The 23,337-nt window shown below is 44.6% G+C and overlaps 6 protein-coding genes across 11 annotated transcripts; 2 read left to right on the top strand and 4 right to left on the bottom strand.

The window, feature by feature from the left end:
* Nucleotides 1-197: 197 nt before the first annotated feature.
* On the top strand, nucleotides 198-3,936 carry LOC105560669 (nuclear valosin-containing protein-like). The gene is made up of 9 exons (XM_012009970.1): nucleotides 198-574; nucleotides 643-951; nucleotides 1,164-1,383; nucleotides 1,466-1,748; nucleotides 1,849-2,308; nucleotides 2,446-2,613; nucleotides 2,717-3,043; nucleotides 3,175-3,393; nucleotides 3,470-3,936. Exons 1-9 carry the CDS (start codon nucleotides 260-262, stop codon nucleotides 3,593-3,595), a joined length of 2,427 nt encoding a protein of 808 aa, XP_011865360.1. The 5' UTR covers nucleotides 198-259; the 3' UTR covers nucleotides 3,596-3,936.
* LOC105560670 (aurora kinase C-like) lies at nucleotides 3,874-5,987 on the bottom strand. 2 transcript variants are annotated; one of them, XM_012009972.1, is made up of 5 exons: nucleotides 5,899-5,981; nucleotides 5,109-5,715; nucleotides 4,867-5,001; nucleotides 4,408-4,798; nucleotides 3,874-4,330 (listed from the first exon to the last, which is right to left on the bottom strand). In XM_012009972.1, exons 2-5 carry the CDS (start codon nucleotides 5,675-5,677, stop codon nucleotides 4,238-4,240), a joined length of 1,188 nt encoding a protein of 395 aa, XP_011865362.1. In that variant the 5' UTR covers nucleotides 5,678-5,715; nucleotides 5,899-5,981; the 3' UTR covers nucleotides 3,874-4,237. The 2 variants fall into 2 exon arrangements, with proteins under 2 accessions (XP_011865362.1, XP_011865361.1); XM_012009971.1 differs by having other exon boundaries at nucleotides 5,109-5,987.
* Nucleotides 5,988-6,525: 538 nt separating this feature from the next.
* On the bottom strand, nucleotides 6,526-7,204 carry LOC105560668 (mitochondrial import receptor subunit TOM7 homolog). The gene is made up of 3 exons (XM_012009969.1): nucleotides 6,936-7,204; nucleotides 6,800-6,848; nucleotides 6,526-6,709 (listed from the first exon to the last, which is right to left on the bottom strand). The coding sequence occupies exons 1-3, from the start codon at nucleotides 7,033-7,035 to the stop codon at nucleotides 6,694-6,696; spliced, it is 165 nt and encodes a 54-aa protein (XP_011865359.1). The 5' UTR covers nucleotides 7,036-7,204; the 3' UTR covers nucleotides 6,526-6,693.
* A 344-nt stretch (nucleotides 7,205-7,548) lies between these two features.
* On the bottom strand, nucleotides 7,549-8,419 carry LOC105560667 (DNA-directed RNA polymerases I, II, and III subunit RPABC2). The gene is made up of 3 exons (XM_012009968.1): nucleotides 8,247-8,419; nucleotides 7,918-8,070; nucleotides 7,549-7,853 (listed from the first exon to the last, which is right to left on the bottom strand). Exons 1-3 carry the CDS (start codon nucleotides 8,273-8,275, stop codon nucleotides 7,643-7,645), a joined length of 393 nt encoding a protein of 130 aa, XP_011865358.1. The 5' UTR covers nucleotides 8,276-8,419; the 3' UTR covers nucleotides 7,549-7,642.
* A 421-nt stretch (nucleotides 8,420-8,840) lies between these two features.
* LOC105560666 (lisH domain-containing protein FOPNL) lies at nucleotides 8,841-9,986 on the top strand. The gene is made up of 3 exons (XM_012009967.1): nucleotides 8,841-9,055; nucleotides 9,328-9,537; nucleotides 9,660-9,986. The coding sequence occupies exons 1-3, from the start codon at nucleotides 9,028-9,030 to the stop codon at nucleotides 9,800-9,802; spliced, it is 381 nt and encodes a 126-aa protein (XP_011865357.1). The 5' UTR covers nucleotides 8,841-9,027; the 3' UTR covers nucleotides 9,803-9,986.
* Nucleotides 9,987-10,083: 97 nt separating this feature from the next.
* LOC105560665 (E3 ubiquitin-protein ligase RBBP6) lies at nucleotides 10,084-23,061 on the bottom strand. Of its 5 annotated transcripts, none has more exons than XM_012009966.1 (16): nucleotides 22,834-23,061; nucleotides 22,011-22,196; nucleotides 21,661-21,895; nucleotides 21,304-21,543; nucleotides 21,055-21,221; nucleotides 20,581-20,958; nucleotides 18,918-19,086; nucleotides 18,587-18,836; nucleotides 18,176-18,485; nucleotides 17,961-18,030; nucleotides 17,564-17,857; nucleotides 17,228-17,488; nucleotides 16,822-17,130; nucleotides 13,749-14,000; nucleotides 13,384-13,623; nucleotides 10,084-13,292 (listed from the first exon to the last, which is right to left on the bottom strand). In XM_012009966.1, exons 2-16 carry the CDS (start codon nucleotides 22,174-22,176, stop codon nucleotides 10,739-10,741), a joined length of 5,895 nt encoding a protein of 1,964 aa, XP_011865356.1. In that variant the 5' UTR covers nucleotides 22,177-22,196; nucleotides 22,834-23,061; the 3' UTR covers nucleotides 10,084-10,738. The 5 variants fall into 5 exon arrangements, with proteins under 5 accessions (XP_011865356.1, XP_011865352.1, XP_011865355.1 ...); XM_012009962.1 differs by having other exon boundaries at nucleotides 18,918-19,179; nucleotides 22,834-23,060; XM_012009965.1 differs by lacking the exon at nucleotides 22,834-23,061 and adding an exon at nucleotides 22,620-22,827 and having other exon boundaries at nucleotides 18,918-19,179.
* Between the last annotated feature and the right edge of the window lie 276 nt (nucleotides 23,062-23,337).

The raw sequence follows: 23,337 nt of genomic DNA, 5'->3' as shown, positions 1-23,337 counted from the left end.
GTTTTACCCGAGGGCATTGTGGTGTACGTATTTGCGGCATTACTGGGCAATACTAGGCAGATTTTTGGCATTAGGCCTTGCTGGGGCATTGTAAAGATAAAGTAATGCCCACTGGGCATTAGTGGGCATTGGTGTACAAGATTTTGGTCGGCGGTTTCCCCCCCTCGGGCATTATCCTCGCTGTAACTTGGTAATCCTTTTAATCGCAATTCCAATCGCATAATTCTAGTCAGACTCGCAACGTGCCTCGATAGGTGACATGTTGTTACACATGTATAAGAAAACGCAGCAGAATGGAAATTCCAGTGATAAGGAATTGATAGACATCAGTAGCGACGACGACGTATCTAAAGCCGATTCCAAGCTTGAGAAGGATGCAAAGACGCCCGAGCCTGGGCCCAAGGTGGCCCAAGACTCTTCGCATGCGTCTCCGATTACGACGGTTGCCCCATCGAAATCAGAAACGGCAATTGCCAAGCCAGAAACGCCTGTCACGAAGCACGAGCCACCCGTGACGTCGGTCAAGCCAGAAACGTCTGCTGCGAAACCGGAAACATCTGCGAAATCAAAACTGGTACGTATTTAGCAATGGCAATCCGATTGCGTCTGTATACAATCGCAATAATACTCGCGTCCTTTCAGCCTGCGAACGAAGCCGTGTCGAAACAGCTGCTAGTAGAATCTGTGAGGAAACGACAAAGGGACAAGGAAAGTGGCAATGGGCAGTTTTCCGTCACAAAGAAAGCGAGAACCATACCTACCACGGAATCGAATATTACATTCTCTGGCATAGGAGGTAGCGACAAAGTTTTGAAAACTGTCTGCAAATTACTAGCCCATATGAAACACCCTGAAATCTTCAAACGGCTCGGTATATCTCCACCGAGGGGATTTTTACTTCATGGACCGCCCGGCTGTGGAAAAACCTTACTGGCGCATGCAGTTGCGGGAGTAAGATATATAATTCTAAGAGTATAAATCTATTCACAGATTATTGTAACAAATTGAGCGGTAAATACGTTTTTCCTATATTCCGCAAGCAATTGTGAAATGTTTCACGCTTTGTGCGCGAGTTTGCTCGCTCGCTCTTTATCTCTTGCATTTGACGCAAGTGAGACGTAACGATGTTACGATTTAATTAACAACTGTATTGTTTATATTAGGAGTTGAATATGCCTCTACTGAAGGTGGCGGGACCCGAACTTGTGACTGGAGTATCTGGTGAAAGCGAGGCTCGTATCAGGGAGTTATTTGAGCAAGCTTTAGCTCTTTCACCGTGCGTTGTTTTCTTGGATGAGATCGATGCCATTACACCGAATCGAGCTACAGCTCAGAGAGAAATGGAAAGAAGAATCGTCGCACAACTGTTATCAAGTTTAGATGGTAAAATATTAATGATTCCATTATTATGTTTTACGCTATTGTCAAATTTATTACACATCTCCCCATTTCTTTTACTCATTAGATTTGAATCTCAATAAAAATGGAGACAGAGTACTAGTGATTGGTGCGACAAACCGACCCGATTCATTAGATCCTGCTTTGAGAAGAGCGGGACGTTTCGATCGTGAAGTGTGCCTTGGAATACCAGATAGAGAAGCAAGAGCCAGGATCTTGGCGGTGCATACTGAAAAAGTTGTATTGGCTCCTAATGTTAGTTTGTCGACAATAGCTTCCCTCACTCCAGGCTTTGTCGGTGCCGATTTAGTTGCCTTAATCAGGGAAGCTGCTATGGTTGCCGTAGATAGGTAAATCTCTTTTGCCCACTTTACACACATGCCCATACGTTTTTTTGTTTTATTTTTTTTCCTTGATATGTTCTTCTTGCTATACGTGACAACTTTGCAGAATATTTGAGGATCTAAATAGAGGATCAAAACAGGATGTCAAGTCACCGGAAGTGACGCAACAAGTGGAGAAGCAAGCGGACAAACAAGTTGAGAATGCCGAAAATTCGGAAAATTCAATCGATACTAATGTTGCGGCAGAAGCTTCCGATACGACTGGCAGCAATCTCACGTTTCCAACAGAATTACCCAAAGATCCAGCCCCGGGGGTTGCCGAAATGGACGTGACACAGGAACATTCGGCAGACCTGTCGACCTTAGTGACTTGGTTGCGTACCGAACCTCCACTCTCCCCGGAACGCCTGTCGACCTTGTGCATCGAGCACAGTGATTTCGAGGCTGCCCTCCGCATCGTACAACCTTCGGCGAAGCGAGAAGGATTCGCGACAGTTCCCGGTGTAACATGGGACGATGTCGGTTCACTGCGAAATATACGGCAAGAATTACAAATGGCAATTCTCGTGAGTATCAATATATTTTCATCTTTCGTGTATTGGTCGATCGATTTCGTGCGTGGTAAATTACTTCAATTGTTTGTCCATTTCCTTTATAGCCTTTTACGGCGCATTCATATAAATTGACTTATTTATTTCTGCAGGCTCCTGTCAAACACTCTGAGCACTTTAATGCGTTAGGTTTAACAGCTGCCAGCGGGGTATTGTTGTGCGGTCCACCTGGTTGCGGAAAAACATTACTGGCTAAAGCCGTCGCCAACGAAGCTGGAATTAATTTCATTTCCGTTAAAGGACCAGAGCTTTTAAATATGGCAAGATTCAACATAGTTTTAATATTACATTACAAGTCTTTATTCTTATTATATTTCCAAGATGTAAAAGCCCAATGTGTGATCTTCGTGACGCAACTTTTAGTATGTTGGCGAAAGCGAGAAGGCAGTCCGTCAATGTTTCTTACGGGCAAGGAATTCAATGCCGTGCGTCATATTTTTCGACGAGATAGACGCGTTGTGCCCCAAGAGAACGGAAGGCGATAATTCCGCGACGGCGCGCGTCGTTAATCAAATGCTCACGGAAATGGACGGTGTGGAGAGCCGGCAAGGGGTATTCCTTATGGCGGCCAGTAATCGACCCGATATAATAGATCCAGCTGTTTTGAGGCCAGGTAGATTGGATAAAATTTTATACGTTGGTCTCCCGGACGCTTCGGATAAAGTGGACATTTTGCGTGCGGTGACGAAGGTAATTACATACGTCACAGTCTACACAGAGGAGGGAGGGAGAAAGGGAATTGGTTTTTACCTTTTTCTTTAATTCGTCTTTTCTCCCGATAATTTAATGCGTATAATTATAGCAAGTGACGTAATTTGTAGAATGCAACGAGACCGAAACTTGCTTCAGACGTCGATTTGAATCAAGTGGCATACGACAGTAGATGCGAGGGTTACACCGGTGCCGATTTAGCAGCATTGATAAGAGAGGCCGGTATGGAGGCTCTGAAGGAAATAATAGCCGGTTATGGACAACCGGAAATTTCGATGAGACACATTTTCCAGGCGTTTGACAAGGTGCAACCGTCCGTTCGCGAGGAGGCGAGTATTGACTTATCTGTCTCAAATCTGCGTACCAGATGACACAAATGTAACGAAAGCAATATAAATTGTGCAGGATGTTAAACACTATGAAAAGTTTAGCAAGTTGTATTCGGCCAGGAAGAATTCTCAAGTTACGCCAATGGATACGCCACTAGACGCACCAATTGTCGACGTAGTCATGGCGTCGATGGAAACTTAAAGTACAACACATAAAAGCCTATAAAAATCATGAAAGAACTCTTTCGCAGCCAAGATACATGCAACTTTTACATGGAAAGACTAAGAGGCTCTTCGATAACGGTGCAGTTCAGTTTCAATTTCATACAACAATTATGTTAGATCTATTGTTTACTGTTTCAAAATAATTAGCAGGTTATAGTTGAGATATCTCGTTATCTTTTCCTATATAAATGACAAGTACGGACGACATACATAATTTTACAACGTTTAACGGTATTCAGCAATTAAATAATTGACTTTTTTTTTATGTGTAACTGTAGCTTTAATTATGTGTACAAATAAATGTCTTTTAAAATACAATCAATCTTATGTGGGGCCCTTTATTATACTCTATTTGAAAAATCTCGATAATAAGTCGATCGTGAAGATTTGTGGAAAAATAGCATATACATATGGAAATGGCACGAGTCGTGTAAATAAGTCGTCTCTCACTTAGACAAAGCGTATAAGCTAAAACTGTTCGTTATCCCAAAACCATTCTATCTATATTAATCTAAATAAAGGGATATTTTAAATAGATAATTATGATGACGTGTCGATATGAATTGCCCAATTTCTCGGCTGGATTTGCCAGGCGATGGTTGAAAATTAACTAGAGACGTTACGCCTTATCCTTTTTGCGATTTTTCACAATCCAAGGATGCTTAAGAACGCCGTCCATATTCAGTCTCTTTTCAGGATCAATAACTATCAACTGAAATACATGGTTGACGAGAAGAGTTAATCGACAAGAGTTTTATCGGCAAAACGGAGCTGCTGAAATTAGCTTACCTTTGAAATTAAATCTCTCGCGTCCTCGCTGACGAAACTCGGGAACGTGTATCGCAATCTTTTTATGTTTACGTAAGTCTCATCGTTACTTGCCGCATAAAATGGAGGTTTGCCAACCAAGCATTCGTAACACAGCACCCCGACGCTCCAGAAGTCGACCGTATGATTGTGCGTTTTCCCGGACACCATTTCGGGCGGCAAGTAATCCAAGGTGCCGCACAAGGTATCCCTTCGGGAGGAAGGGGCGTGCACCGACCATCCGAAGTCGGCGATCTTTAGTTCCCCATTCATTCCGAGGAGTAAATTCTCAGGCTTGATGTCACGATGGATAACGCTCTTGCTGTGACAGTACTTCAATGCGTCTGCTAATTGAGCTATGTAATTGGCTGTCCTACAGGTAGGGAGATTACAACACAGGTGACATAGCAATCCCAATGCAATTCCTCAAATTACACCTACCTTTCTTCGTCAAATCGTTTATCGGGCTGGGCACTCAATTCTTTGTAAAGCTCGCCTTTCGGCGCGTACTCTAGTATCAAATAAATTCGACTCTCGTCGTAGAAGTATCCGTACATCCTCAAAATATTTGGATGCCTGAAAGGATGAAGGAAGCTGTCAAGACGCCCCGCTGAAAATCTTACGTCGCACACCGGACGTTACATACTGCTCTTAGAACAGACTAAAGAGGGGCGATAGTGTACCTCAAGTGGGTCTGGATCTCGATTTCTCTCCGTACTTGATGCGAGATGTTTGCGTTCTCGATCTGCGACTTGTACAGCACCTTCATAGCTATTATAAACTTCGACCTTTTCTCCCTAGCCAAGTATACGTTACCAAATTTCCCTTTGCCCAACGGCCGGCCGATATCGAAGTCTGTCAACACCCATCTCTTCTTGCCCTGATTCTCCTTGTGCGCGTCTCCAGTCTTGCTGTCCTTCGCCCCTTCGCTGCCCTCGCTGTCGGGCTTCTGTTGAGGCTGGGTGGAATCTACCGACTTGGACGCTACTGGCACTCTAGGTGGTGGCATCAACTCGCTGGACTTCTTGGCACTATTGACGTCCTCATGTTGATTCTCGTTTCTGGTGTCTGTCGTGGAGCAAACGCCCGAGCTACCCTTCCCGTAGTCATTCGCACTTGCCACGTTCCTCGATGCTGCGACGTCCGTCAGCACTTTGTCGGAAATGTGCAAGCGGCTGAAGCTGACGACCGTTTTCGATGTGCGAGTGTCCGATTCACAAGTCTTGTCGTTTTCCTTATCCGTTTCGAGCATAGTTGACGCTTACACTCCGTGGCGGTCCGACAATAATCCTGACAATAGGCAATTTATGGAGTGAAATATAAATAAATCTCGTACACCGTAGCTTGACAACGTTACACGCGGGCGAGTCTCGTTGTTAGTTTTCGTTGCTAATGCAACGTATGCACTTGACGTGGCATCGGCGGCTCGGGAACCGGGATGTCCGGGATACGACCTTCTTTGAGAGCGCTTACCTCTCCGGCGAGACGAAGGTGCCGAAGGTGTCGGTGAGTATTGGAAACCACGGGAGCCTCGCGGTGTCTCTAAACGGTTATTCAAAATCTCGAATGCCCCTCGTTGATTGGTCGACACGAGGGAACGCGAGACCATACGCGAACATAGGTGGGGACTCTCGACCGGCGATGTCGGACTGGTCGCGGGTCTCGCGCATGCGCGACAGCGACCAGCGATGTATTGGCAATGCCGTACAATGGGCGCAGATATGAGACTCGAATTAATTTTATACATTGACTGTATACGGGACCGTATATATTAATTTACATGGTTATATTATATACAAAGCAAAAAGATGCGTGGCTGTCAAAAAGGTTTCTTGTCAACAATCTTTTTTTTAATTTTCTTTAGGAAAATTTCTTACGGGCGACCAGCGATACACCTATTTGTCCGTGGTAGGTACTTCAGCGAGCCTCAGATCGACGCGCATGCGCTAAAAGCGCGACCAATCTGCCATCACTCCGTGGACCTGCGCAGCGTCGATTCCGACGCGTTTGGGAACGCGGCGAACTCGCCGGAAAAAAAAAATTGTACTCCGTAAAAGCCCGGCCGATCGGGACGTGTCGGATACAACGTGCGACGTTCGATTTTAATAAAAAACAATGCAACATTTATTTAGCAAGGTACAGAGCCTGCCGCTCCGGTAACTGGAAACATTGCGTCATAACCTCAAATAAACCTATCCACGTAACATCAATGTACCCATGACTTCTCTCGGGACGTGCGTTCGCCGGTAGAGAGGACCGAGACGGGGTTTACTGCCACAATAAGCTGTAAAAAAGCAGCAGTGTTGAAAAAATATACATAAAACCTTTCCCCCCGCGATCCGCCTAGTCGGATTACGTTTTTGCGATTGCTTACTTCATGAGGGTTAGCTCGGGCATGCCTGGGTCTGCACCCTTCCTGAATCCTGAAATTGAAATATTTGCACCTTCAGCACTTTGCCGCGCGAGTAAAACGCGGTAGCAGAGACGGCGAATCGTAAATAAGGTCTAACCTAAAAAGATGATGGAAGGAATGAAGCCCCATTGGAACACGAATTTGCTCACGTTCAGGACGATGGCCACTCTCTGTTTCGCGGTCGGACTTAAAACCATTTTGATACGCGTGCTTCGCGCGAACGTCGTCAAGTTCCTTATAACGCTGACAGATCAGCCTGGAGTCCGGAGTTGCCTGGAGTCTGGAGCGGGCCGCCGGCGGAGCGAACAAAATCGACCTCTGGCGGCGAGTTGCCAACTACGCACGCTTTTGTTCGTCGTCACAACACGTGTATACCCATACAGCACCGAAGCTTCCAGAAACATTTCAGAAAATATTGTTGCAATATTGATTGATTTTAGCTTGTATCAACTAATATTCGCGATAGGTACTTATTTTTCTTTGCAATATCAGTTATCGAGTTAATTGTTGTGTAATAGGGAGGTTGAAAAGAGGTATGCAAGAATGAATGAGTTAAGAACATATTGTAAACAAAGTCCACTTCTTGGCTGCAAGCTGAAGTTAATAAAGTTACGAGTACAAGAGTATGTGTACCAAATATGCCCACAAACGGCTCTGCATGTGTAAAGAAACTCCAGAACAGAATTTAGAATAAGATTTTTCTACACACGCACATACAAACAATCATTTATTGTGAATACCGATAATAAATAAAATTATGAACAAAAGTACATATATATTTCTTTTAATTCTCAACATTGGCGATTAATGATCTATTATAATCAGCTCGTCGATGCCCCAATCCTCGTAGCTGTTGTCAGGCAGGTAGCGGCGTATAATTATAGGAATTTTCCGTTGCTTCAATTCCTTCATAGCAATTTGCAACGGGTCAGTCTCTCCCTCCAACTCTACCATCACTGGAGCACACATTGCTATCTGCAACGCTCTTGTGCCTAAAACTCTTGCCCTCTCGTATCTAGAAAGTGAAAGGTAAATTATACCGTTACTTGCAATAATATGTGCAAACAAATGATACATACTTGGTCATATATCTGGTCGTAATCCTTTTTGATCTTTGAACACCGCCGGCGGCCTCGTTGGCGTTCAGCAATTCAATGTTTTCACCGTCATCTTCCTGGGTCTCCAATTCAATGTTGTCCTCGTCTTCCACATCGTCGAAATCATCCACGACCCTACAAAACAATTGCGACGGCTGGGTCAACCACGGGCAAATCACAATATTCAATAGCATTCAATTTTTCCGTCCACTTTATTTATGTTTGCAAAAGAGAATAACGTTCTTTAATGGATTAGAGAAGAACTTGCATCCATACATTCAAATAAGACAAGTTTTATTATATATACTCACTCGTCTCCATCGAAATCTTCATCGGCCATTATTTACTTATTTAATTATCGTATGCAACTTCCAGCAACTTCTTCTAGTGTTACCGCGCACAGTTGTTACAAAGGTTAGGTTACAAGAACGTTCGACAACCATCGACACAACTGAAATGAGGGCTTGCTCTTGCTCTCCCATTGGGCTACGTTCAGAAACACCCGAGTATCCCAGCATATCATTCTATCCTTATTTCTCACCGTATGTTGAACAAGGATAGAACGATACGCTGGAGCACTCGGGTGGTGTTTCTGAACGCAGCCCGAGGTGAAGCAATCCGGTGGATGCGCAGCGTCAACCAATCAGAAGTGGCCCAACTTCAAACTGCAAATCATTGCGGTTGAATGCAGGCAGAAGCAATGAACAATTTGCCCCAAAAATTGGTTACATGCTAGACCATGCTAGACTACGGATTGAGATTGGGATTAGATTGAATTTTGACGAATCGCAGTAAAGTTCACTAATCTCAAGTTTAGTAACTTTTACCCTCATTGGCCAATTTTCAATCTAATCCCAATCCGTAGTCTGATACGGGCTTTACGTCTATACGTCCATCTAACCACGCCAGGTAACATATGGTCCGACGGTGAGTACGGGGGTGGGGGGAGGCCCGGCGACAGGAATGAGAAATTGTTGAAACTTTTAAACTGGTAGGCGCCTGGCGGTACTCGTTCTCCCTCGGTACGATCGATTTTTCCCCGTCTTTTACACTTGGAATTTCTGAAAGATATTGAATGAGACGTAGGGTGAAATGGCGACGGAGAAGGATTTAGTGAATGGTAAACGTTGATTGTGTGCTGTACAACATTTAAGACATAAAACAGGAATTGCAGAATTGTTTGACAAATAACCCACCATTTCTACATTTTATATCAAGCGGCAAGAAATACATACATTTCTCGCGCACGTGTAATCTTTTTTTTTTGTTTTCTTTTATTATCTCTGTGTCGAGTGAATTAAAAATCCCCTGAATAAAGTTTACACACTTCTTCGCATATATATATATAATGTACGATGCTGTTGCTTGCGTCAATGTGTTGAACGTTTGTAGCTGTACGAGAATCGCTAAAGGCTGATGGAAATCTCGATCGGATGAAAGCAGAAATGCGCACGGAAGTGATGAAACTGCTCGACTGTTCCGGCAAGGAGAGCAAATCGAGAACTGTTAAAGCTCCTCACGATATCGTTTTCGTCAATGAACTCGTCAGAGAATATCTCGATTGGATGGGTTATAAATATAGCTCTACCGTATTTATCGCAGGTACATTCTCTTGGTCGGATTACACATATGCGTCCAACTGTAATAAGCGCTAACGATAGATGTCGAATGCGACATCGATTATCAGCGGCGAGATATTAAACAAGATATATCTGTTATTCCAGAATGCGATCTCCCCAAGCATTGCTTGGATCGCAAGCTTCTTGCGCAGGGCTTGGGAGTAAAAGACAACGAAAAGAGCAGAGACCTACCGTTGTTGTGCGGCCTCGTGCAAACGTTCACTAGCTTGAAAAATGTCCAAGTGTAAAATCTACACGAGCGTGCGTCATTCAACATTCAGTTGAGATTTTTTAAATGCTATTTATTTATTTCCTATTCGTATGTTGCACACATACCAATTTCGCGCCTGGACGTCTTTGTGCATACAAGCTTGAAAACGCAGCGCAAACTTTGATTGCTATACTTGTTGCAATAAATGATGAAAAACGTAACAGTATTCTTACTTGTACGCGTCATAATGTGCGACTTGACACGACGAGCGCGAGGCTGACGCGTCTCAATCTTTGCGTTTGGCGAGACACAAGAATATGTTGAAAGAATTTTACCATTTTATTTCGTGACTTTTCTTACATATTGACATTAGATTACGAAAGTACAATATAATGGTGAAAGGAGGAGAGGGAGATATATATTTTGTGTGTATGTGTATCCCCTAAATAAAATTACTCGTTATACAATTATCAAGTTTTTCAAAGACTTATTATCGTTCTGATAAAATTGCCACAAAATTACATCAGCTACAATGTACATGGCTTATCGTAATAATAAACTTTTATATATATATATAGTACTTTAATATGTCAAGTCGGAACGTGATAATTATGCAAAGGCCATCAGGTTCTTCTTTTCGTCTCGCACTAGAATAGTGTATCTATCGTATGTATTCTCAACTTTTATTACTCCCCCCGAATCCGGTTAATTTGTTCCGCATGTCGAAAGTGTTTACTTATTTCCATGCCAATAAATCGCTCAATAAATATCCTACTACGCTAAATGACATCTGTTAAACGAAACGTCGCGCGCTCAACTGTAGCGAGTACGAAACAATTATTCTTATTATTTTCGTAATATTTGATAGGATTCTACGAAAAAAAGAAAAATAATAGGAGTTCTGGCCCTTTTTTCTGCTGAAAGGTATTTGTAAAGATTCTTTGATCGCGAGCATCAAAGATGTCTAGTGATGTCATTTGTGCTTGGATTTCTTCTTCTTCTTTGACTGCTTGCTTCTGCTTTTTGATTTTTTCGATTTCTTCTTATGCTTCTCCTCGTCGGTGCTGGTGTCGGACGAATCGGAGTAAGTGTCCGAGTCTGAACTGCTATCCTTCTTGGCAGATTTCTTTTTCTTATGCTTCTTATGCTTCTTCCTCTTTTTCTTGTGCGACTCGTCGCTGCTATCCGAGTCGGAGGTCGTTGTGTCAGAGCTACTGGACGTATCCTCGCTGCTGCTGGACTTTGATCGTTTCTTCAGGGACTTGATCTCCATCTCCTTGTCCAATTCCGTTTCGTCAAGTTTCAGCTTCTTCGTAGGTGACGATTTACCCTCCTCGCCATCCGACTCCGAGTCCGAGGCTGAATAATCGGGTTCGAAGTGGGCCTCGTCGAGCATACTGCGCTTGCGGTCGGACACCAGTCTCGGATTCTTCCTCTGTTTCTTCAACGATTCTGCCAGAGGCGGCTCAATGTTCTCGTAGCTGATCTTGGTCTCGTTGCCATCCGACTTGTCCTTTGAGATCGCAGCCGCCTCCTTGTGCTTTTGCTTCTTCTCTTGACTCTTGTCCTTATCCCTCTTGTGCTTCTTCTCCTTGCGCTTCTTGTGCTCCTTAGACTTACTCCTGCTGCGATGCTCCTTCTTTCTCTTCTTCTCATCCCGCGACTTTTTGTCGCGCTTCTTCTCTTCCTCGTCATCCTTGGACGACTTCAACAAGCTCATCTTTGACATTTCCGTTCTCTTAAATGCACCAGCCGAGGGAGGTGTCCTACCTCTGTGCTCGCGATCTCGCTCCTTGTCCACGCGTTCTCCTTTCCCGTCACTTCTACCACTGTTTGAGCGAAAGTCCGTTCTACAATCGATTCTACTCTCCCTCTCGGGCTTGAGCTCGCCGCTGTGCCTGTCGCCTCGGAAATCCGACCTATCCTTCGACCGATCACCTCTGTCCTTATTGTCCCTCTGTTTTCTCTCTTCCAAGAAGACTTTGCGTTCGCCGCTCGACCCTGCAGTTAAACCCAACGAAGAGGACTCGACGCGCCGAGTCTCCAACAGCGGAGAGGAGATTCTCTTTTCCCTCCTGGGCGATCGACTTCTCGATTGATTCTCGCTCTTGGCATCACGCCTCTCCATGAATCCCTTTGTAGGACTAATCTTCCTCTCTTTACCGTCCTCGATCTTCTCGCCGAGCCTCTCCTTCGCGGACAACCTGGTCGGCGAGTAAGCTGTCTCCGGCACGGGTTTAAACTTGGTACGATCGAGCTTGGCCTTCTTCGCCGGTTCGGTGATCTCGACGTTCCTCTCGTTTCTACCGACATTGATCGTCACGTTGACGCTCTTGCGCGGCTCTCGATTGGCGGCCGGCTCCACCGTCTCCAGCACCTTGGGCTCGGGATTCTGATACAGTATCTTTCTGCTCTCGCTAATCTTCTTGATCTCGATCGGCCGGATCGCGTTAATGGCCTTCTGGAATATGGCATTCTCCGCACGCTTCAGCACTTCCGACGTAACCATCTTGATCGACTTGGGCTCGTCCTCTCTCTGCACCTTCTCCGTCGGTGATCCGCTCGCTTCGTCGTCATCCTCGTCGTCCTCGGGCTTTTCGATCGTATCGTCTCTCTCCCACTTGGACAACTCGGGTATTGGCGCCAGAAACTCGTCCTTCTTTGGTCCACTGGGCGATTTCTCCGTCGCGAGCGCTGCGACGACAGCTTCCTTGCTCTCGGCTTGCGAGTGCTCCGAAAGTAGAGAATACTTTTCCGTGATCACAGTGTTGATCTCTGTGTCGTCTAGTCCTTCGTAAAGGCTATCGATCGGCTTCATCATGTCCGACTTGAGTTCCGGGATCGGTTTGAAGTTTGGATTCGGTGGATTTGTGCCAAATTCCGTACGATCCAGCCGACCACTGCCAGGACTGGCCTCGCCGAATTCCGGCGGTTCCGGATTCATCGCCAGAGACTTATCTTCGAATTCTTCTTTGATCGGCGCGATCGACACTTGGCTGGTGATACATTCGATCCTATTCTGCATGTTGTCCTCCTCGTCCTTGCACGCTGCCTTTATGGAGTCGGTCTTGTTGAGCGGCGAAGACAAAGTGTCGTTACTCGTCTTACTGTCAACCAGCAGCTCGTCCGTCTCCATCGTTTTGATCGTCTGATCGTCCTTCGCCACTTCTTTCTGATTGGATTTCTTGTCCTTTTTCTTCTTCTTCTTCTTCTCCTTCTCATCGCTATCCTTCTTCTTCTTCTTCTCCTTGATCTTCTTCTCTTTCTTCTTCTCTTCGACCTTTTCCTCGTGGTCCTTCTCTTTCTTCTTTACACTTCGTTCCGGTGACAAATCTTTAGGATCGCCCCTCGACTTTTGCGAGTATGGACTTGAGCTCTTCCTACTCTTCTTCCGCTCCACCGAACGTCTCTCGTATCGCTCGTGACGGTCTCTGTCCTTCTCGGTCTCATATTCGCGTTCGCGCCTCTCCTTCTCTCGCACCCGATTCTTGTCGTCCTGCCTATGGCGATCTCGATCATCTCTATAACTGTAAAACAATACGAACCATGACAATATAGCCGAGACAAGCTGAATAATGAATCGATTCGTCAATTTGACAATACGTATGTAGGACGTACCGATCTTTGTCATAATCTTTCTTCTCGACGTGCCTGTCATCATCTCGACGATCACGAATGTGTCTGTCGTCTCGCTCCTTGTCCTTTTCTCTCCTCTCGCGTTCGTCTTTCTCGCGTATCCTATCCTCGTGCTCTCTGGGCGGGACCGGCCTATCGCGATCCTCGCGGTCCCTGTTCACGATTCTGCGGTCTCTCTCGTCCCTCTCGCGTTCGCGCACACGATCTTCACGTTCGCGGCCCCTTTGAAACACGTGCAAGATGCATCACATGTAATATATTCTCCTAATCCTTGTACACTCCGTAATACGATTGCGTAAGACACTCTCGTTGATGAAACGCAAAGTGACAATAGTATTGTATGTTACCTGTCGTCTCTCAATCTGTCACGCTCATCGTTATCGCAATCCTTGGACGAGTGCTCCCGATCTTCCTGATCCCTCAGGGAGCGCTGCCTCTCGCGATCGTCCCTCGACGGTCTATCGGAATGTTCGACACCCGGTGGCGAGAGATCGTAGTAGCCCTCGGTACCAGGTGGTGCTACGTCGTCAAATCGCTTGTGTGACGAGGAATCCCTCAAAGGACTGCTAAAACGCTGCGGCGCCGGAGGTCCGGAATATCTGTTGACAGAAGGACAGTAAGCACTTGATATAGTCAGTCATCCTGCTGCATAAACTCTTAGATATGCTTATGCCTTTCATCTTTTTTCACTCTCTTCCTTAAACATATGCTGCGTCTTCATAGATGATACGATACAGCGCGCGAGAAACGCGTAGAATAGTTGTTAGTAACGAATTTATGTGATCCCAAAGTATATCGAGAAAATTAATCGTGTTAAGATATTCGTAGAAAGGAAAGAAAATAAGAGAATAAATTGTCCTTCAATTTTCTTCCATTCTTCCCAAGGTTTCAGTCAATCCCGAGGTCTATTTGCGCCACACCTCTGTGGTGTATGGACGATACCTATTTGAGAAAAATTTAAATAATCGAAATAGGGAATATGTCAACTTTTGTACAAGACTGTTGCACCTTTTTAATCTCCATACGAGCTGCAAGAATCAACAGGAATCAACGTAATCACAATCACCTATTGCCAAAGGACTTTGTTAAAATTATCAACTAAAATTATAAAATTATCAAGTACAGAAAGCAACATTTGTAACTTTCAACTGCTTTAAAATATAATTAAAAATATGCATTAACGTGAATATTCAAATAATTGCAGATGTAAAGATTAAAAATTTGCCAGGTTGTAACCTTTTTTTATATTAAATTTTACTTTAATTTGTTTATATTGTGACAGGATTAATTTTCGTGTCCCAAATTTCATGACAGAAAATAAACGGAAGCAAGCTTTTTTTTCATTACAAATGTTGATTTGGCCCTGAATTCACCTGATTCAGAAACCATGCAGACGTGTCGATCAGCTGGCTAGTTTCTCTCCGCGATGCTCCTCGGTACTCTTCCTTGCTTCTTTCTTCTTTTTGCACTTTTATGTTACATTTCACAATATGCATGTAATACACATACACTCATATATACATACATATATATAATACATATATATAATATATGTATATAAAACACTGTAAGTTACATATATATATGCATTTTACATAATTATATATTCAACAATATTGTAATAATATATCGTAGATAAATTAAATACGTTACTAGGGTATAATCCTTATATAATACACTGTGTTACATATAGCACATCAAAATTAAACTCGCATTAAGAGTTTCTCTTACAAAGGACTTAATTACGTAGTAAAGTTATCAAAATCAAAAATAGATCTTTCTAGTATAATTCAGCATCACATATAACTGTATATAATTAAATATATATGTAATCTAATAAATCGCAATTAATGAAATAACGTGATGTAGAAAGAAATTTGCAATAGTGACAATATTACAATTATACTTAAGTATATTCTAAACGTATAAAATATAACACGCACAAAAATATATACGTCCATACATACATACATACGTACATACATATAATTACATATATATGTATAACTTATTGAATACTACTACATAAATGTATTGTTAAACTTGTTATTTGCACGTTATTATACAATGTAACACCTAATGTACCTTAATATACCTAAATATAAATATTACGAGATTCCATATATATATACTTATATATATATCTGTATATACATATACATATATACAGATGTGCATAGATATCGATATATTATGTATATTTCGTGTATTTTGTGTGCGCGTGCGTGTGCGCGCGTGCTTTTGTTGTATACACACGTATAGTGCGTGTATATTTGAAAAAAATTGTGAATCTTAATATGGATGATTACTTGACGTGAAAAATCTTGGTTAAAAATAGACCTATAGCAAAGCATAAGTACATAAAAAAATACAAAAAATTTTATTTGGAGGAAAAATTTCGCCGTGCGCATAAATTACACTCTCATTAGCATACTTCATTATCTCTCATTACTGTCCTAAATATAATACTATCAATACTATCCTAAAAACAAATTCAAATAACAATTTACTTTTAAGATATGGAAGCATATCAAGTGGACGCATATTAAGTACGCGATGTTAAAAACGCAATCTTTTTTTAACTCAGTCTTTCTTTCAGTAGTCACGGGTAGCATACAAGTGTATAAAGAAAAATGTATCGATTTGTACAATTTTTTTTTGGATAATATATCACGAATTCATTGATCACAATAATCTCACAGCATACAATTTTCAACGTATCACTCTTGTGAAAATTAAAACTGTAGTAAAATGTATGAGCTGCATAAATTTGACATTACAGCAAAAACTCCACGTATCTGTACGTATTTAATGATTTGTTTTCCTTAAATTATTTTCTATATTTATGGACAATAAAATTTGTGTTTTTTTTTAAAGAAAAATGAACGATAATAATTTAAAAAATTATGTACAAAGGAAGAAAGGTGTAGAGAAATCACTTAATCTTTAAGAATTTGTCGCATTTTTAAACTGATATGCATTTGTATCTTCTTGATACAACACGTGTATATCAAGACTGTACGATAAACAGTATAATATGATACAATATTGCGTGCGTAGGAAACGGAATCTTAATTCGGCAACAATGCACTCTTCGTAATAAGACACTCTTTATCCAGTCAATGTGTCAAAATTGGATGCAACATAGAGATGCTCAGTATCAAATTTATGCAATGTAACTGCATGTTTAATTTATATATGTATAGACAGAAAGTCAAAATGACTCTCAGAGTCGTCTTTGTGGATCGATACTTCTCGCTGACAAGACAATTCAATCTGTATACCATATCGCTTTTGTATAATTCAACAGCCATAGTTTCAAAGTCTTTTTGCTTAAATAAACTAGTGGCATAGACATTTCGGTAGATCAACTGCATAGCGTAGTGTACATGAATGAAAATACTATTGAGGCGAAAATACCTGTTGTAGGAATCATAATAGTCTTTCCTGTCCGTAGCTGAAGGTCCCAATGACATAAGCGGTGGCGGTGGTGGTGGTGCGTGACCTCCAGTGACTAGATGCGGCATCAACGGCGGTATATTGTGTTGGGACGGTTGATTTCTTCCTATGGGATATCTCGGCAGCGGTCTCTCCCTAGGCGGTAAATCGCGCTCACGGTCACGGAATGGATAATCGTGAGCCGGCGAATCACCGTAATAAGTGTTGTATCCATCTCGTGGCTCGCGTGATCGCGGCCTGTCCCTCTCGCGATCTCTCTCCCTTTGAAATCTGAAAAAGAATCAAGTCGTTTCACAATCCGTACGTTAAAATACACTTGATATACTTTAGGTGTCTCTTGGCTGTATTTCTGTTGGCTCTGACATACCTCGGAGGTGACCGAACTGGCGATCGGTATCTGGGCAGTAACTCGCGGTCTCGATCCCGCTCACGGTCCCTCTCCCGGTCGCGGTCGCGGTCGCGTTCACGGTCACGGTCACGCTCGCGATCACGGTCGCGCTCGCGATCGCGATCACGGTCACGCTCGCGATCACGATCTCTCTCTCTCTCCCTTTCCCGATCTCGGTCTCTATCTCTATCTCTCGACGGAGACAGCCTAGGCGACTGACTGCGGGAATAGGATCTGGATCTGCAATCGGTCAGACGACACTTGAGAATCATAGCGAAATTACAAAGATTGCTTTCGTTAGAACTGCCCAAGTACCTGCTGATGGAGAAGCTGCCGCTTCTTGATCTACGCTTTGGGGTGCGGCTACGGGGTCGGAGCGGTAACGGCGATCTCGTTGACCTGCGCTTTGACGGTGGGCTACGAGAGCGACTGATGCGAGACGCGAATGGCGATCTACGGCCAAAGGAGCGCGATCTAGATCGACTCGATCGGTAACTACGCGATCGAGATCGCGTTCTACTTCTTCTTCTATGTTTCCCTAAACGTCGATCTCTCTCGTCCTTCTCTCTGAGCATTCGCTCGAACGCTTCCAATGGATCGTCGATGATTCTGCAGAACGGCGTGTATTAATAGGAACAATAAGTGCATCTTTCCAAGCTTTTTAACAAAGGGTGGTTTAAGGTTTCAACTAATTAATGAAAAGTCAACTTACCCAGGTGGATTCCCATTGTGTATATTTCTACCTAGCCCAGGTGGCGGCGGTTGTAAATTTCTATATCCCACTGAAACGAGACAGACAAGCCAGACGGTAAAACAACGGACAGAGATTTCTACGTCCCGCACAAATGTAAGTAGAACGTAATACGAATAAGATACGAAATGGAAGCCGAAGTGCGAATTTGCCCCTACGAGAGAGTAATTGCTTACTGTGATGCAATCCTCTCATTGGCCTCGGTGGCCCGCTGTAGTTGCGGGGTGGCTGAGACGGCCGGTATCCCTGCTGCTGATACGGCGGCCTGTCGTACCTCGGCGGTCCGTAATGCGAGCCCTGCTGATGCGGATATATCGGTATTCGGTGACTCATATACGGATCTGGCAGAAGGGGTGGATTGTGCGGAGGTACGTTTGGCGGTGGCTGGTTGTAATTCGGCGGCGGGATACGCTCTTCGCCCGGCGGAAAAGGCAGTAACGGTGGTTGATTGCCGGACGAAGGGACGTGCAGATGCGGCTCGTCGACCTGAAAGATTCGCAGCGTGCGGAATTAGGAGGAATGTCCCAGGGGTGCCCAAGTAGCCTCGGGACTCCGAAGGGACTGTTAAAGTGTGGCTCGCCGCTCACCGTTGGAGTGCCCGCGCGGTCTTCGTTAGACCTACGCATTCCGCTGTCATAATGCATAGCAGGCGGGTAGTGTCCATCGTCCGCTAAGTGAGCCTGATAGCCCTTGGAAGGGGGTGGGTTCATCAAGTGAGGTAACACCGCGCTCGACGACGGGTACTCGCCGTGCTGGGAGTGCCTGGGCGACAAGGACCGATTCCGATTGCGATTCAACGGCCGTAGATTCTCAATCCTGCGACCACGCTCGCCGCTTCTGCATTGTCGAAAGAGAAACGAAGATGTAAATAAACAGTCAATCGTCAATCGTTAACGGGCCGTTTTCAAGCGTCTCTACCTGTCGCGGTGTCCGTCCCTGCTGAAGCTGCGCCGGCGTTCTCTCGACTGACGGTCCCCCGAGTACTCATTGTCCCGTTCCTTCTTGTCGCGGCTCGAGGGATCGCTTCGCTCGCGCTCTCTCTCCGGCGAGCTGACGAGGGCGGGGATCGGGAGCAGAGGCTCTGTTCCTGGAGGAGGAGGCACCTCAGTTTCCTCGTCAGTTGTTAGTTTTGTTACCGAGTCACCTTGCAAGTGTGACTCTGAGGTCGATTCAGGCAGAGCTGTCAGAGGCACATGAGGTAGTGAGTAGGCGACGTAGGCGACTCGCAAACGGGCGATTACAGCGCGCTAAAGTGCGGATTAGCCTATCTCCATCCGCGATGGATCTATTTACGCCGCGCGAGACTCTCGCGCGTCCCGGTCCCTCTCATAGTGGCACGGTGCATTTTGAGGTTATGCGCTCGATATCGTCAGCTGGCCGGCATAAATTCGAATGTGTACCGTCAGCGACGCGATCGCGGCAATAACGGGCGCGCTACTTGGCGCGTTTCATCGCGGCGCGGCGATTCTCGCGAGTACTGCGCGCCGCGCGAGCCCCGAAGAGTCAAAACTGCATCGATCACACACACACTCGAATATAATGGCGCCCGCCTTCTGTTTACGTACGAGAGATGTATCACGTTTACAAGATGTGCGCCTATATATGTATAGGTGTATAAAAAAACCCAGGACTCGGTAAACACGCTATAGAAAAATATTTCACGCACGACGAAACGCGAGAGAGAGAGAATAGCCGAGAGAATTCACCCGCTGCTCTTTCGATTAAAGTGGAAGAGAGTTTTGCCAAACTTTTTATCTGACGTGGATCAAAGAGACGCCAATCAATACGCCGGCATCATTTGGTTAATTCGATATTAAGTGTTTAACTAATAGCGTTTTCGATTTTCTGACTCGGAGTCGGGTCGAGTCAGCAAATCGAAAACGCTATAAGTGTTTAACTAAAACTGATCAAGAGCGCGCGCGCGCATATTATTTTATTGCGCGCACGAGTAAAGCATCTATAAATAAATGAAACTCAATGAACGTGTCGTGTCCCGCGTTTATGTGGTGACAAATTGGTATTACACATAAAAATTGTCCAATTTAATGTCGGGTAAAAATTATCTTGTTAATATATTAACATAATAATTCCCTGTAACTTTAAACGGTACTATGCGCATATATATACTCGTTAGACACAATGCTGCACACGTACTTAAAAGTCATACGTATAATAATACATACAAATACACTTCTGCGGTACATGTGTAGAATTTGGAACACAAGGTAACTTAAGAATATTGCCGCGAGTAAGTAATGTCGCGACGGAAAGTCTCGGAGCTGCTTCTTATTCAGGCTCGTTAGGCCGAAGGGTAGGCAATTGGGTAAATCGCACAAGTAGACTTTTTAATCGGACATCTAGACTTTAACGTACCTAATAAAGTGTTCGTTATAAAAGTCTGTAACGCAATAAACTAAAGTAGCTCACACTCTTAGCAAGAAACTGCATGCTCACATCACGTCGCACAATTGATCTCGTATGTTGTAATTCTCACAACGCAAACGTGAAACAAGACATTTTCAATCTTCAATACATCGTTAAAAGCATGAGACGATAACGTCAGTTAACAAAAGACACTTACTGGTCGATGACTGCGAACTAGAGGTGTTGGTTGGGAAATGTTGCGAGGCAGATTCGATATTAGCGGACTGCAGCTCCGCAGGCTCTTGCGAAGTTGCTGGCGCGTCAGGAGCAACGGATTTAGCCTGAGGAGACGCGTGACTCGCGACTTGTTGCGCTTCAATCTTTGGCTGCTGATCGGTTGTTGGCACAGTAGTCTGGCCGGCATTTTGAACAGGAGGCCGATACGTTTGTCTCTTGGCGTAACCAGTCTCGTTCTTAAAATGCATCACCGCGTTACGTAGAAATCGATTTGGTATAAGGGTTTCCGGCGACACGTCCTTCTCGTTGCAATCCGGACATTCGTGTTCCTCGGATTCCAACAAAAACGTACGGATACCTGTCGCACAGAAGGAGAGCGTATTTAATGTACACACGAGAGACCGAAGATATTCAGAATTTATCATTGAAAATTGACTGGCGAAGGGAAATTTACACTCGTCACAAAAGGAATTGCCGCAGCATGGAATCATCACCGCATCCGTTAGAAGATCTTTGCAGATATTGCATAACAGATCCTCCGGTATCTCTGGCTTCTCCATCACGGGTTCCGGATCTTGCGAGAACGGTGGCCGTTCCTTTTTACCTTCCTTGTAAGCTTGACTAGAGGCGGCAAAGGACATACATGAAATTTCGTAATGCACACGTCACCACGTCGTGTTATATATATACGCTCGAGACTCACTGATCGATAGCAGGAACTGCGTAGTGTCCCGTAGGTGTCATCATAGCACCAGGCACCAAAGGCCCCTCGACCGGTACCATGAAACTTCTGGGAATGCCAGTGCTCTTCTTTATTTCGATCGGCTCTTGATTCGTGCCCAGCGGACAGTTTTTTATCCAATGTCCGGGCTGGTGGCATTTGTAACAGCGGTAATTTGCAGGTACATCACCGGTCTGATTGGCTCCACGAATTTTCATATAGCTAATAAAAAGTTAAACAACTGTGTCAATTTACTCTAGCAATTCATACAGACACGTTATGCAGTTTGACTCGCGTAAAGGCACTTTGTCCGGCGAAACAAATTGGAAAATGGCCTACTTTGACGGATCGTAGTCTTGGGTCGATTGCGTCATCATTGCGCGGATCTTATCCTCCTCCGAGCCGTCCAGTCTCGTGAGATCTACGGCCCTACCTAAATTCGTCTCATCCTTCGTGTTGCTGAACGAAGGGGCTTCATTTCGATCCCAAGAACGTTTCTGTTGCACCGTCAACGGGACTCTGGCGACAATAAGGCTGGTATTTTTGGCAATTAGCGCATTGTCGTCCGTGTAATCTGTACATAATGAGCGAGTTATTTATACAAAATGTATCGGTTATAATTAACGGCGTTCAGTATTGTAGCTTTATAGGACGGGAGAGAATCCCCCTAAACAAATTGTGATATTTGCCTTCCTTTGTCTGCGCATTTGTAATCTGCAGATCGAAATCTGTATTTTTGCCGATGCGCTTTTGATGAAATATCGCCTTTTTCAAGTCCGCCACTGAAATATGCAGTCCGTCAAACGACACAGTGTCGTAGTCCAAGGTAGATTTAAATTTGTAGTGTACCGACATCGTTGCGCTAGTTGAATAACCTAAAAATGCACAAGAGAAATTATCAGCGAGATAATAGCTTGGACGTCGTGGCAAAGGTGTTCTCTAGTCTCGCTAGCGGCACAGACGAAATCTAGATTATCTAATATGAACTGGCCGTTATCTCGTGAACGGAGAGCGAAAGGAAGACGCGGGTAACGAGCAAAATTGCGAGAGAGAGAGAGAAACGGATACACGAGCATCCTTGAGCTCCCCCAGCTTTACTCGAAATCCTTCCTGCGAGATACATGCGTAGAAGGACGTACCTCGTCGCGAGGACGACCGACGAGGAGCGCAGCTAGAGATCGTAGAAATCGCGTAGGGCGCCAAGGGTGGACCTCAAAAAGCCGCGAAAGGACAACAATAAACCTCGCCTCGCTCGCGGTGCGGTGGTAGGTTAAACGGAGCGACGTGCGTGGACCCACCGCAGGGCTGTCCGTATTTACGCGTTCGGTCGGTTACCGTGAATGAATGACGAAGGGTACGCGCGTGACGCGTCGAGCACAGAGTTTTGCGTTTAGCAACGCTGACAAATGAGAGATAAACGGCACTGTCGTGAGACCGCGTGCGCGCGCGCGCGCGCGACAATGTGCGACGATGTGCGACAACGTGCGACAGCAGAATTGTAGTACTACATACAGCGACGTGTTAAACATGTTAGACGACGAGCTCCGAGCCGCCGAGCTCCACCAGCAACCTGAACAACCGGGCCATGTCTTCCCCAGATCCAGATTACCGAGTCCGTCCGTAATCCGTGCCGCTTCACTTATCACAACGGCAATCTACGGCACCAGCAACGACGGCACTCGAATCGTGCTCCCGTCTAGAACGTCTGAATTAAATTAAAACGAAGCTACGAAGCAGTTACATACCAAGGCCCAAGCACCAAGCGCGACTCGCCCGAGTATTACAGTGAGTTTCGGAACGCAACAGAGCTACCTGATATTTTTGCCATAGGGAATTTCTTTTCCTAGTTGCTTTCACTCGCTTAAGTCCCAGTCTACAATAGATGATTTAAGCCCTAAGCTTTAGTCCCAGTCTACAATAGATGATTTAAGCCCTAAGCTTTAAGAAATTGGCCAATCACGGTCAAGTATGAGAAGAATGCGCGACTGTGATTAGTCAATTTCTTAAGGCTTAGGG

This window comes from Vollenhovia emeryi, unplaced genomic scaffold, assembly GCF_000949405.1.
Source record: "Vollenhovia emeryi isolate VEMERY1.0 unplaced genomic scaffold, V.emery_V1.0 DF939225.1, whole genome shotgun sequence".
Taxonomy (NCBI): domain Eukaryota; kingdom Metazoa; phylum Arthropoda; class Insecta; order Hymenoptera; family Formicidae; genus Vollenhovia; species Vollenhovia emeryi.
Note: the sequence above shows the minus strand (reverse complement) of the source record. Positions and strands in the feature narration are given on the sequence as shown.